The sequence below is a fragment of the Mustela putorius genome, unplaced genomic scaffold (assembly GCF_011764305.1).
Source record: "Mustela putorius furo isolate JIRA1106 unplaced genomic scaffold, ASM1176430v1.1 tig00000281_pilon_pilon_pilon, whole genome shotgun sequence".
NCBI lineage: Eukaryota > Metazoa > Chordata > Mammalia > Carnivora > Mustelidae > Mustela > Mustela putorius.
Genome location: NW_025421343.1, coordinates 14,530,760 through 14,545,163, shown reverse-complemented (window position 1 = coordinate 14,545,163; position 14,404 = coordinate 14,530,760). Strand labels below are relative to the sequence as shown.

At 37.5% G+C, this 14,404-nt stretch overlaps 1 protein-coding gene across 2 annotated transcripts in view; it reads left to right on the top strand.

Moving 5' to 3' along the window:
• The window catches only part of LOC101683312 (E3 ubiquitin-protein ligase RNF103), a 99,504-nt gene that overhangs the window by 14,780 nt on the left and 70,320 nt on the right, over positions 1-14,404 (top strand). The window contains exon 4 of one of the 2 annotated variants that reach the window (XM_004742358.2): positions 4,467-6,482. The exons of the other annotated variant lie outside the window; for it this stretch is intronic. Within the exon in view, the coding sequence (XP_004742415.1) occupies positions 4,467-6,042 (1,576 nt within the window). The 3' untranslated portion in view covers positions 6,043-6,482. Of the gene's footprint in view, positions 1-4,466; positions 6,483-14,404 lie in introns of those variants that run through there. 2 annotated transcript variants of the gene reach the window in all.

The window sequence follows — 14,404 nt, the reverse complement described above, 5'->3', positions numbered from 1 at the left end:
GGCCTAGTGTTAATGTTCTGATGAAAAGGAAATTGTTGTTACTTTTGTCCTTTATTTATCAAAGACAGTTGCATTTGGTCTGATCTCATCATTCCCAAATAGTCTCTGAGTGAAAGATCTTTCTCCCCCGTACTAGTGATTGCTATACCAGAACAAATTAAAATACCAATATTTTGATTTTTTTTTTTCAGGTAATCCCAAAAGTCACAATTGTTTTTTTAACATTTTATTTATTTATTTGACAGGGATCACAAGTAGGCAGAGAGGCAGGCAGAGAAGGAGGAAAAAGCAGGCTCCCTGCGGAGCAGAGAGCCTGACGTGGGGCTGGGATCATGACCTGAGCCAAAGGCAGAGGCTTTAACCCACTGAACCACCAGGTGCTCCCAGTATCACTGTTTTTCAAAAAATATTCAGAATTGATTGTAAAAAATCCATGAGCTAATTCATACATTTCAACACTGTAACTTATAGATTAGAAAATATAAAGGTTAAACACATAGTCTAATATAAATTGTTATATAACTTTAAGAATTCAAAAATAAACTAAGCACAACAGAAAATGATAATCTATTAATATGAAAAACTGAAGGAAACAGTAGTATTTTACTTTTTTTGGTGTAATCTTATAAAGCAGAATGCATCAGAAGTATCATAATTGAGTCTAACAGATTTTAATGCAACTTTTTCTAGCTTTTCTTTAGAAAAACTCTGAGTCTGTACTAGCTGAAGAATGGTAAAGAGATAGTAAAAGCAACCTCCATATATTTTTCTCTAAATCCTTCATCTTCAAATAATCTCACCTCTTATTTATGATAGAACAGATTATTTTTAAGAAATTTTGCTTTTTTTGTTGATTGCAACTATTTTTTGTTATTAAGACACTTTTTGGGGCACCTGGGTGGCTCAGTCAGTTAAGCGTCTGACTTGTTATTTCCATTCAGGTCATAATCTCATGGGTCATGAGGTCAAGCCCCGTGATGGGCTCTGTGCTCAATGCAGAGTCGGCTTGGAATTCTCTGCCTCTCCCTCTCCTCCTTCCCCTTCCTCTGCTCATGCACGTATGGTTCATCCAAAGGTGAACGTTTTGATGCATAGTTACTCATCAGTTTCTCTCTTTTTTTTTTAAGATTTTTTTTTATTGTTTTGACAGGGAGAGAGATCACAAGTAGGCAGGGGTGGGGGGGGAGCAGGCTCCTTGCTGAGCAGAGAGCCTGATGTGGGACTCGATCCCAGGACCCTGAGATCATGACCTGAACTGAAGGCAGAGGCTTTAACCCACTGAGTCACCCAGGAACCCCTACTCATCAGTTTCAGTATTGTCATATTCATATTTCCTTTTATTGGGAAGGTCTTACAACCAGAGTAACAACTGCTGTTGCCATAAAACCTGTGCTTAGTCAGGATCATTTTTTTTCTCCTTGTGAGGATCTTGGAGATACAGAAGAATAAAATAGATATGGAAAAGTGTGTTCAGAATGTCAATGCAGGGGTGCCTGGGTGTCTCAGTCTGTTAAGTGTCCACCTGTTGATCTCAGTTCAGGTCTTGATCTCAGGCCCTGCACTGGGCTCCATGTTGAGCGTGGAGCCTACTTTAAAAAAAAAAAAAAAAAAAGGGAATGTATAACCGGGCAGGGAATAATGTTTTTCAGCAAGTGTTTTAATCATATGTTGAATAATTAAGTCATCATCTTCATTTCAGATTTTTATAGACACCGGGCTCTCTGCTCCACTATTTGTATTGGTTTCTTTACTGGAGTTCCTTCTCTGGGGTGGTCTCAGGGCACCCTCTTCTGATGTGCTGGTCCCGTTGGATAGCAGTACTTTCCTGACCTTGTTAGCTGCCCTGAGAATATTCAGGGCTACCACCTTTGGGCAGCACCTGACTCTGTTGGACAGCAGTTTTAATTTCTTTGTTCACATACTCAACTTACCTCTCATTCTCCAATCAAGCAATATAGCTTACAAGGCTAAAAAAAACCCTCTGTTACATCTATTCTCTTGCTTTTTCTTGAAGAAAGTAGAAAACAAGGTGGGGTATGTCTTTGAGGGGTTGGAGAGATGGGGGATAGTAAAGAGCAGATGGAGAACATTGAAATTGCAGGAGCTGAAAAGCAAGTGGGTCAGAGTGAAAGGGTAGAGGGCCGGTGGAATAAGCAGAGAAGGGAAAGTGAAGGGGAGATGGGAGAGCAGGCCTGCAACGTCAGTGAGGCCACTGACCTCATCTGAAGAAACCACATTGCCTAAACAGAAACACGAAGGTTTCTTTTTAAGTACTGAATGTCACACAAGAAACTGGAGTAACAAACTAACCATGTTTTCTATCATTTTTAGTCTTCAAATTCTCTAAGAGATCTCAAAAGGCTTACTTGAAGAACTAGAGGTTATTTTTATGGTATTATCAATCAGGGTGACCTTAAAGCCGTCACCCAACTGTGAACTGAAAAGAAAGCATGTGATACATTTTTTTTTTACATGAAGAAATGTATGCACTAAGACCTTCTTTGCCTATTTTATAGAGTAAGGTTTCCTGTCAGAAAATTGGCGTTTAATTTATGGCACAACTCAGTAGCCAATATTCTCTGAGGTAGTTATAGAAAGATTAAAAAGAATGACCATGAGTAGAAATGTGTCATCACAAGTGTCATATGAAATTTAAAAATTAAAGCTACTTAAAAATATTTAAGATGTAAATAAGGCAATTATCTATTTGACTTATTGCTTCTCGGGGTGGAGGGTAAAAATAGAATTCATGTCAATGAATTATTACTTTGCATTTTACAAATACAGGGTTAAGGGATACAGGATATTTTCTTTGTAGGAATTCATAATTCTAGAACCATTTCACTTAAAGCAGTATTGATATTAGTGAAATCTATACTGTTAAGGAAGTGAATCAACTCAACAAGAAGCTGAAGCAGGCTCCCCGCTGAGCAGAGAGCCCAATGTGGGGCTCCATTCCAGGACCCTGAGATCATGACCTGAGCCGAAGGCAGAGGCTTAACCCACTGAGCCACCTAGGCGTCCTGATTTTATGATTTTTCTATCAATATTTTAAATAGCAAAATAAGAGGTTAAATATTCATTACTATCCATTTACAAATCTGTAATGAAAAAAATTGTACCTGCATGGTAGATTTTCTTTTTTCCAATTTTATTGAGTTAAATTTACATATCATAAAACTTCACATGGTAGGTTTTTGGGAAAAAAATACATTTTTTTAAAAAATGGGAAATGCTGCACCTACAATCTCTCCACTGTCCTACAACAACTGATTTGGTTTTTCAGTATTTCCTTTTATTTCTCATCCAGTTTTTTAGGGGGAAGGTGATGTCACAAATTATATAGCAAGAACTTGTCCATTTCCAAAAGGATTGGAGTCATGACCACACTGGTTAAATCTAAACAAATGGGGGTGCCTGGGTGGCTCAGTCAGTTAAGCATCTGCCTTTAGCTCAGGGTGTGATCCTGGGGTACTGGGATTGAACCCCGCATCAGGCTCCCTGCTCAGCAGAGAGCCTACTTCTCCCTCTGTCCCTCACCCCACTCATCGTCTCTCTTGTTCTCACTCTCTCTCTCAAGTAAAAAAAAAAATCTTTAAAAAAAAAAAAGATTTAATTTTAGGTAAATTCTTCTATACTTACTCATCCTCTAACTGAATCTCTTCTTAATCTGAAAACTTACTTTGTTTCATCTGCATTAAATACTCCTCTTCATAATCTTCATTAAAGGGATGAAAGAGTACAAGAAAGTATGGGACTTGCTCCTTCTTAGGTGAGCTTTTATATGAATTGCTTTTTACCATGCCCATGTGTGTCAGGTATCATGTGGGTGCTTGGGTTAATAAGTGGGTAGAGCTTGGCTCCTACCCTCAAGGAGCTTGCATTCAAGTCAGGGACTTGGCATGTAGGATAATCTATTCTCTCTTCTTTGCCCATCTGAATCTAACCACCTTCAAGACCTCATTCAGTTCCCAAACCTTTCATGACATCTTCACCAGCTCAAACTCTCAGTGATATTCCTTTTTTTAACCTTTTTTTTTTAACCTTATTTAGTAATTGAATATATACGGTTTTATATTTCTGTTTTGTTTCCTTATTGGGATTTTAAATTCCTTATGAACAAGAATTATTTTCCTATTTTTTTGATCTTATAAGCACATAATGAAGTAGTAGGCACATAAAAAATGCTGAAGTATTTACTGATTTCCTTGACTAAAGCCTTTTCTTAAAAAAAAAAAAATAACAGATATGAAACAAAACTACAAAAAGAGAGCTTGCTTTTGTTCTTGTATGACTGCCAGGTATTGGTACTGCTTTGATTATTTGGACGTTATTTGGTTTTGGGGAGAGAGTATCTTTCAGTGCCAAAGAAGTTCATTAGGGGAAAACAAATTGTGCGACAGTGAAGATGAGCAAGCTAGCTCATCCATGAGCCTACCTTTCACTTAAAGTTTACTCTCTTACAGATACTGCAGGAGAAGAGGCTGGGTACGATCCACACTCATTATGTCTGTCCCACAAACAAGCACTTCTAAGGGGAAAGTCATGCTTAAAGAATATAGTGGACGCAAAATTGAAGTAGAGCACATTTTTAAGTGGATAACTGCTCACGCAGCATCTCGGATCAAAACCATTTATAATGCTGAACATTTGAAAGAAGAATGGAATAAAAGTGATCAGTATTGGGTAAAAATATACCTATTTGCAAACCTTGACCAACCCCCAGCTTTCTTCTCTGCACTAAGTATAAAGTTTACTGGAAGAGTTGAGTTTATTTTTGTTAATGTGGAAAATTGGGACAATAAGAGTTACATGACAGATATTGGTGTATATAACATGCCGTCATACATTCTTAGAACTCCTGAAGGAATTTACAGATACGGAAACCACACAGGTGAATTTATATCCCTTCAGGCCATGGATTCATTTTTGCGCTCATTGCAACCTGAAGTAAATGATCTGTTTGTTTTGAGCTTGGTTCTAGTTAATCTTATGGCTTGGATGGACTTATTTATCACACAAGGAGCAACCATAAAGCGATTTGTGGTTCTTATAAGCACTTTAGGGACATATAATTCTCTATTAATTATTTCCTGGCTACCTGTGTTGGGCTTTTTACAGCTCCCTTACCTAGATAGCTTTTATGAATATAGCTTAAAATTGTTGCGATATTCCAATACAACCACACTGGCTTCATGGGTGAGGGCAGACTGGATGTTCTATTCTTCACACCCAGCCCTGTTTCTCAGTACGTACCTTGGACATGGTTTACTAATCGATTACTTTGAGAAGAAGAGACGGCGCAACAACAACAATGATGAAGTCAATGCCAATAACTTAGAATGGTTATCAAGTCTGTGGGACTGGTACACCAGCTACCTCTTCCACCCGATTGCTTCTTTTCAGAACTTTCCTGTAGAATCTGATTGGGACGAAGACCCTGACTTATTCTTGGAGCGCTTAGCTTTCCCTGACCTTTGGCTTCACCCTCTGATACCAACTGATTACATAAAAAATTTGCCAATGTGGCGATTTAAATGTCTTGGAGTCCAGTCTGAAGAGGAAATGTCGGAGGGTTCTCAAGATATTGAAAATGACTCAGATAGCGAGAGCACAGACACTTTTAGCAGTGAAAAGGAAGTATTTGAAGATAAGCAAAGCATAGTTCACAATTCTCCAGGAAGAGCAAGTCACTGTGATGCTGAGGCTTGTTCATGTGCCAATAAATATTGTCAGACCAGCCCGTATGAAAGGAAGGGGAGGTCATATGGATCATATAATACTAATGAAGATATGGAACCTGATTGGTTAACTTGGCCTGCTGATATGCTGCACTGTACTGAATGTGTTGTTTGCCTAGAGAATTTTGAAGATGGATGTTTGCTAATGGGGTTGCCTTGTGGTCATGTGTTCCATCAGAATTGCATTGTGATGTGGTTGGCTGGAGGCCGACACTGTTGCCCTGTTTGCCGGTGGCCTTCTTATAAAAAAAAGCAGCCATATGCACAACACCAGCCCTTGTCAAATGATGTCCCATCTTAACTATGTGCAATTTGTCCTTTATAAGCTTTGAGTATCTTACAGCTTGCCTTTTTAATGTTAGTCACAATGTTTTTGTGGTTTGAAGTTTAGTTTAATGTTAGTGCAGTGACAGGAAATACACATTATGCTAATGTTGATGACGATTACTTGGTTGCCTTGTGTGTCAATTGAATGCATACTTAATTGTAAAAATTTTTATTTACAACATTGGAAATTCAGAAGTTAATGTTTTTTGTAAGCACAAAAGAAGTATGATAGAAATTTATCCTAGCAAGACTTTACAAGGTAGGATCAAATTCTAATGGAATTGAGGCAGTTTCTTATCCTAAATGTTTCCTCCCTTTTTACAATCTCTGTCCAGCACCTCTTGGTTAAATAATGTATGCTCTGAGACATGAAATTAAAACAGACCTATGAAATAAATTATTTTAAAACCAGAAGATTACAGCTTTTCCAATGTTAAATTGTTTTGATGAGGTGGCTGAATGCTATAGGTGTTTTGCTAGTTTGTTAATTTTACAGGTAAGTCAGACATGATCCTTGACTCATGAGGAAAAACAAAAAGATGAATTATGTTGCCAATACTAGCCAGAGGTGGCATTAATCAGCCTCTTAGCTTGGTTAGCTTTGATGGAAAAGAATTTCATGGTGGCTCTTTCTTTTTTTTTTTTTTTTTAAGTATTAAGTCATTTATGAGTAGTATATTCATCTAAGTTAAATCAACTATAGCATATTAGCCACACATTGATTACTTACATTTGTCCTGACTTTGATTTTTAAAAATTATAAAACTACAGAAAAATTGGAAACCATACAATGAGCATCCATTTTTCTAATTCACAAAGTGTATTTTGTTATTTTTGCTTTATCTTCTCTATGTGTGTATTTATCTTTTTTCTTTCTTTTCTCTGAATGTTTTTTGTTTGTTTATTGCTGATCCCTTTGAAAATAAATGTTAGTCATCTTAGTACTGCTTTACCACTGAATATATCACCATGTGTCTCCTAAGAATAAGAATTTTTTACCTAACCACTGTACCATCATCATACCCAAGATATTTATTAACATTGACTCAGTAATACTTAATATATAATCCCTACTTCCCACTTGCTCCCAAAATATCCTTTATATCTTTATATGCTTTTGTTTTATTTTTGTTGTGAACCTCACATAAGGTTCATGAATTGGGTTGGTCTTCCTTTCATGTTCTCTCTAGAGCAGTTCCTTGCATGTTTTTTTTTTTTTTTTTAGTAGTCTTCCCTGATAAATTTTTGAAGAGTAAAAGCTAGTTGGCTTATAAAATGTTCTACATTCTGGATTTGTCTGTTTCCTCATGATTAGATTTAAATTAAACAATATTGCCTGGGTGATATGTACCTCCCATTTGTATGTCATCAGTAGACACTTTGTATTAGTTCATCCCATTACTGGTGAAGCTAAATTTGGTTAAAGTAATATCTATCCATTGTAAGATACTTTTTCACTTAAGAGGGAACCTGTGAGGCCATGTGAATATCCAGTTTTTTTAAAAAAAATTAATTCCAGTGTAGTTAACGTTTAGTGTTATGTTAGTAACCCAAAGTTTTTAACATCCACTGATGATTAGTCTAAATCGGGTATTAAATAGGAGTTGTATCATGGGGATTTTCTTTTCTTTTTTTTTTTTTTAAGATTGGTTGATTTATTTTAGAGTGAGCGAGAGTGGGGGCGATGAGGTGGGATTAGGAGGAGCAGAAGGAGAGAGAGAATCTCAAGCAGACTCCCCGCTAAGCATGGAATCTGACTCAGGGCTCAGTCCCACGACCTTGAGATCATGAGCTGAAATCTAGAGTCAGATACTCAACTGACTGAGCCAGCCAGTTACCCCATAACATGGGGATTTTCTTTTCTTTTCTTTTCTTTTTTAAGATTTTATTTTTTTGACAGAGATTACAAGTAGGGGGAGAGGCAGACAGGAGGAAGCAGGCTCCCTGCTCAGAGAGTGAGCCCGATGTGGGGCTTGATCCCAGGACCCTGAGATCATGACCTGAGCCAAAGGCAGAGAGGCCTTAACCCACTGAGCCACCCAGGTGCCCCAACATGGGTATTTTGTAATTGCATCCTTTATTCTACATTTTTTAGGTGGCATTTGTGTGTGTGTATATGTATGAAAAACAGCTATTTTTCCATTTTTCTTTCTCACATACTTTGAATATTACTGGACTTACTTTCTTTTTACAGTCAGTGTGTAAATATTCATTATTCTTTTCTGTTTCCAAATCATCCCAAATCTGGTAAGTGGGAACTCCTCTAGGCCACTCTTCTGTGCTATTGATATATCCCTTTTAATCTTGAAGCACTTGCTTGCTTTTTGACCAAAGGTGTTCCAGGCTCATTTTGTATTTTCCCCGGCCCAGTGCTGAGATCGGGTCTGAGTTTCATGGTGCACTTTTAAAATCTTTTCTTGACTGTCCTCCAAAATGGTAAGAAAATATAATTTTCTTATTCTGAATTACTGCTGGCTTATTAGCAGAAACTCTTTTTTCTCCTTCGTGGTAGACTGAAGCTAATTTTCATATGTTAATGACAATATTAAGGACCAGCTATTACTTAATGTTTGGGAGTTCTTTTTTTTTTATTTTATTTTTTAAAATATTTTTATTTGACAGAAAGAGATCACAACTAGGCAGAGAGGCAGGCAGAGAGAGGGGGAAGCAGGATCTCTGATGAGCAGAGAGCCCGATGCGGGGCTCTATCCCAGGACCCTGAGATCATGACCTGAGCCGAAGCAGAGGCTTAACCCACTGAGCCACCCAGGTGCCTCTGAGAGCTCTTTTTAAATAAAAATGCAAACATAGCTCCTTGTGCTTTTAATTTTCCTTTTTGAAAAAAAGGTAATCACGTTATTGTAAATGTTAGTGTTTCTTAGAGTTCTGCCATTGGTCCACTGTTCTTTCTTGTTTACTGTGGATATCCCCAGTTTACATGTCCAGACAAAGGCCCCTCCTCAGACCTCCAGTTTTATATTCAGCCATCTGCTGAACAGCCTCTCCTGGATGCTTTTCAGTACTTAGTAAAACAACTTTTCATTGTCTCTCCTACCCCCGGTCCTCTTAGGGTCCTGATTTCAGTTAGTGGGTCATAGACCTATAATATTGTCCCATTATGAGATGTACACAAAAGCATAGACATTTTAAAAAACAATTAAAATTTCTTTAGCTTCCTAGGGCACATCATACTTTGGAGACTACTACCCTAGAAGATAAACCAATCTCCTTAAAATCAGCTTTTAAGGCCCTTCATGATCTTCCTGCCTGACTTCTTAGAGACATTACCACACTCTGGGCTGTTTATCTCTCCAGGTCCATGCTCTAGCTTTTCTCAGCTTGCTGCTTTGTTCTGAACCTCTGCCTAATGTTCTCCACCCCTTCTCTGGTTTGTCTGGCTAGATCCCACTTTTTTTTTTTTTTTGTTTAAAGATTTATTTATTTATTTGGCAGACAGAGATGACAAGTAGGCAGAGAGGCAAACAGAAAGAGGAGGAAGCAGGCTCCCTGCTGAGCACAGAGCCCAATGCGGGGCTCGATCCCAGGACCCTGGGATCATGACCTGAGCCGAAAGCAGAGGCTTTAACCCACTGAGCCACCCAGGCGCCCCATGGCTAGATCCCACTTTATCCAGACACCCTCCTACCCATCTTCCTCCCCACCCCCACCCCAGGCATATAAAGAGATAAAGATGTCTTTACACTGAAAGCTCAGCCAGCTGTCCTCTTACTCAAGTGATCAAACTTAGTATCACCAGCAGTGGAGCAGATTGATATGTGCCCTTCTTCTAATCTCAGTGATATTTGCCCTTTCTTGATATGTGCCCTTACATCCCACTGATACCTTGCACACATCTGTCATACTTAACTGCATTGTGTTGAAACTATGCATGTGCCTCTTTTGGGTGAACTACTTTAAGGTAGCACCTGTGCACTATTCATCTAAATATCAACAGGGCAGGGCATAAAATAAACATACATTTAGAATGTTAGACATACAGTAAAAACAATACAATGAAGTTGAGGAGGAAATAATTGCCAGAAGATCAGATCTCCAGGGAAGCTTAACTCTTCCCTTAATTGTTAAGCATAGCCAATAGTGCTTTATGTCAGATTTTCCTGGAGGCAGTGAATTGAAGGAAATAGTCAAGGTTGACTCTACACTTGAACTATGTTTAAAAAGAAAGTTTGAATTCATAGAGCTACCTATTGAATTTAAAGAACTAAATTTTCCAAGTATGTGGGCTTTGTGGTTACTGAATTCTGGTTAACTGTATAGTAGGATATATGATTGTGTTCTGTTCAGAAGTTTTTCTACAGTCTTCTTTCATGTTTTTGTGTAAGTCTGCTTTAAGGATAAGAGATCCTTGAGGGCAGGAGTAATGCTATAATCTACTGTTATAGCCTTAACATGTCAGACCCAGAGTTGATATTCAGTAGGTAATTACTGGCTTGAATTTTAAAAATCTATTTTAATTTTGCCCTTTGCCAAACTTTTTATCACCCATCTAGTGTAGGTAGAAAAGATAAATTATATTTTTATTAGTACTGACAAAGACATCAGTATTTATGGCCTGCTCCAAGACAAAAAAAACTTGAGGTTTTTCTTTTTTTAAATTTTTGTAGTCCCGTACTTCTTTTCGTCTCTAGAATATTTGGGAACCTGAAGATTATTTATGTGCTCTTTCTTCTTGCTCCCACATTTTTCCCCTTGGCCATTTTATTGTTACTTTAAAAACTATCCAAGGGACAAAAGGTAGCAGAGGTGAAGTGTTGGGTCCTTTTTGCTACTGGATTTGGTTAAAATTTAGAGAAGAGTGCCTGGGTGGCTCATTTGTTAAGCATCTGCCTTGGATTATGTCATGATCCCAAGGTCCTGAGATTGAGTCCTACTTCGGGCTTCTTGCTCAGTGGGGAGCCTGCTCCTTCCTCTCCCACTCCCCTTGCTTGTGTTCCCTCTCTCACTGTGTCTCTTTCTGTCAAATAAATAAAATCTTTAAAAATAAAATTTAAGAAGAAAGAATGGAAATTTCATTGTTAAAATGACATTTTGAATCATCTGTGTTTTAATCATTCTATTCTGGTTCTTGTTGCCAAAATTTATTGATTAATGATCAGTTTAGACAATCTCTTTGATTAATTTTTTGTGCCATCTTCTCAGCCAAAGTTTTTTTTTTTTCAGCCAAAGTTTTTATTGACCTGTATATAATAGATCATTTTACTTAATAATATCCATGTGCAACAGGTAGATGAGAAGGAATCCCCACTAAATAGGTGGTCGAAATTCAGAACAACCAAGATAGTTAAAGATGTGACTAGGACACAGCTTCCAAATCTGAATGTCTTCAGGGCCCAGTGAAACAGTTTGAGAAGGAGTGATGGGGGCAACAGTGTGTGTGTGTTTTAAGAGATGACATCAGCCAGTCAAAGCTGTGGTGGCTTCTTTAAAACCTCTGGATAAGATTCTATCTTGTTCAAGGCTCTTTCTACGATTGTTTCACTTAGAAATAAGTGCATCTGTGGAAAAGACAATAGGAAAAGTCTTTTGTCAAATTTACATTATCCTTTAAGCTGATGCTAAATTGTATACTTGTTATTTACTGTCAAGTTCTCTTAGTTTATGTGATGATGGACTAAAAGGTGCTTTGTATTATATGCTAAACAAATAGGGCTTGAATATTCTCATATACAGTCTGTTTTAAAACACACTCTTAGAATTGACAATACCTAACTGGATTTATAACATATTTATCTAATAACAAAAATAAGCTTAAAAGTACAGAGGCACCCAAATAGATGTCAAAGGTCAGGTACTATCTGTTTTCTTTTTTTGTTTGTTTTTTAGTTTATTTTTCTAACTTTATTGAGATAAAACTGACATATAACATTGTGTAAGTTTAAGATGTACAACATGTTGACTTAATAAATATATTACAGTTTAATGGCCATGGTATCATTAGCTAATGCCTCCATCACATCACATAATTATTTCTAGTAACTTTTAAGATCCACTCTCTTAGCAACTTCCAAGTGAATAAGTACAATATTTTTAACTATAATCACAATGCTGTGCGTTAGAGCCCCCAAACTTACAAATCTACTAACTGGAATGTGTACTCTTTTTTTTTAAGTACTCTTTTTTTTTTTTTTTAAGATTTTATTTAATTATTTGACAGAGAAAGAGAGAACACAAGCAAGGGGAGTGGCAGGCAGAGGGAGAAGCAGACTCCCTGTGGAGCAAGGAGCCTGATGTGGGGCTGGATTGTAGGACCCTGGGATCATGACCTGAGCCAAAGGCAGATGCTTAAGCAACTGAGCCACCCAGGTGCCCCAGTCTGTACTCTTTGATAAGCATCTCCCCATTTCCCCCACCCTCCAGTCCCTGATAACCACCATTCTACTTTCTGTTTCTGAGTTTGGCCTTTTTGTTCTTTTTTGGGTTTTTTTTTCCCCCTTTTTTGTAAATTCCACATGTAAGTGATATTGTATAGTTTTTGTTTTTGTCTGACTTATTTCATTTAGCATAATGCCTTCAAGAACCATCTATGTTGTCACTAATGGCAAGATTTCCTTGTTTCTTGTAGTTGAATAATATTCCATTAAATATATATCTGGTATATACAATGTAGAGGTACAAATATGGTGATATATATATATACCGTATTTTTAGCCATATACCCATTGATGGACACTTAGTGTTTTCTTAAAGCATCTACTGAATGAATGAAAAGTCACACAGATGCTTACTCAGAATTTATTCTTACTTTACACAGAACTTGAATGAGTTTGGTGATTTAGCTTCCCAATCTATAGAACCGAAGCTACACAGATAGAGATTTTGGAAGGCAGCTATGCTCACCAGTGTACCCCCCAATGCTGACAGATAGAGACTTGGAAGTAGGAGGTGGAGCCTACTAGAGGCAGGGCAGGCAAAGAAATCATAGTTACAATAGTTTGACAGTTAGAGGTTAAAGGTATTAAGAAAAAAAACAAAAAACCCAAAAACAAAACAGTAGTTTGTGGCCAGTAAGTACAGTGTCAGTTTCCTGAATTTCACTATCTCACTGACAATGATTCTGTGTTTGTCCAGAAAAACATTTTATCAGTACCATTTGCAGAAGAAGTCAGGAAAATTCATTTTATTATATTCAAAATAGTTTTAAAACTATTGAATTTTAAAATGCTTTAAAACATTCCAACAAAGTAGAGTTTCTGTTTCCTGAAAAACCCATTTAGGGAGATGTGTGGGACAGTCTCACCAATTATCCATAACATGCCTCCAGTTGTAGAGTAGAAAGATGATGTTCATGTATATTATTTATCTAGTCACTGTCATTACTGTTGGTAAAATTCTATGAGCTCTTCTCATTTGGGAATGTACTTTGAGACCATCGTCTATTTGTTGATGATGTGGGGTCTGGTGATATTTCTACATGGGTAACTTACTTGGGGTTTTATGAAGTCCTTGCACAAAAACAAAGTAGTTGGATTTCAGACCAGTAAAACAGAAGTTAGAATTCTCTTATCTCCAGGACCGCTTTTGTTTTTATTATTTAAATGCTCCCCATTTAGTTTCACTTAATTCCTGAGTCAAGTGGCTAAAACAGTAGGTTTCTGGAACAAAATGCCTCAAGCTGACTCCCAGCTTTGTTGCCAGAGGCTTGGGTTAGAGACGCCTCTTGCCAAACACAAATATTTTGGGCTTTTAAAACAGAATTGTTCAAATTATTTGTTAGTATTGAACATGGTGGACTATGACCAAACTTGATATATATTGCTTTGCTTTAAAAGCACTTTAACTTGTCTGATGAGAAGGAAAAATAAGAGTGTCATTCTTTTTTTCTTTTTTTTTTTTTTAAGATTTTATTTATTTGACAGAGAGACCGCACAAGTAGGCAGAGCAGCAGGCAGAGGGAGAGGGAGAAGCACACTGTCGTCTGAGCAAGGAGCCTGATGCAGGACTCAATCCCAGGATCCTGGGAAGATGACCTGAGCTGAAGGCAGCTGCTCAACCGACTGAGCCACCCAGGTGCCCCAGAAGAGTGTCATTCTTAACAGATTTCCTGTTTAAAATAATAGAATCTGAGTGTCAGAAGCAAATGTAAAAACTGTTTTGTCCAATCTTCTACCTTAGTTTAGGTTGTGAATGTCCCTGTCAAGAATAGATTGGCACACTCATCATCTAACAAAAGGCATGCTACGTTTGCAAAAATCTATAAACAGTCCCCCTGCCAGGATCCAAAGAAAAGCATGCAGTTACCTGGCAATATAACCGTAACAGGTGCTGAATGGTCAGATTTGGATACGTTCCATGTCACCATGGGAAGGAGAATGAAA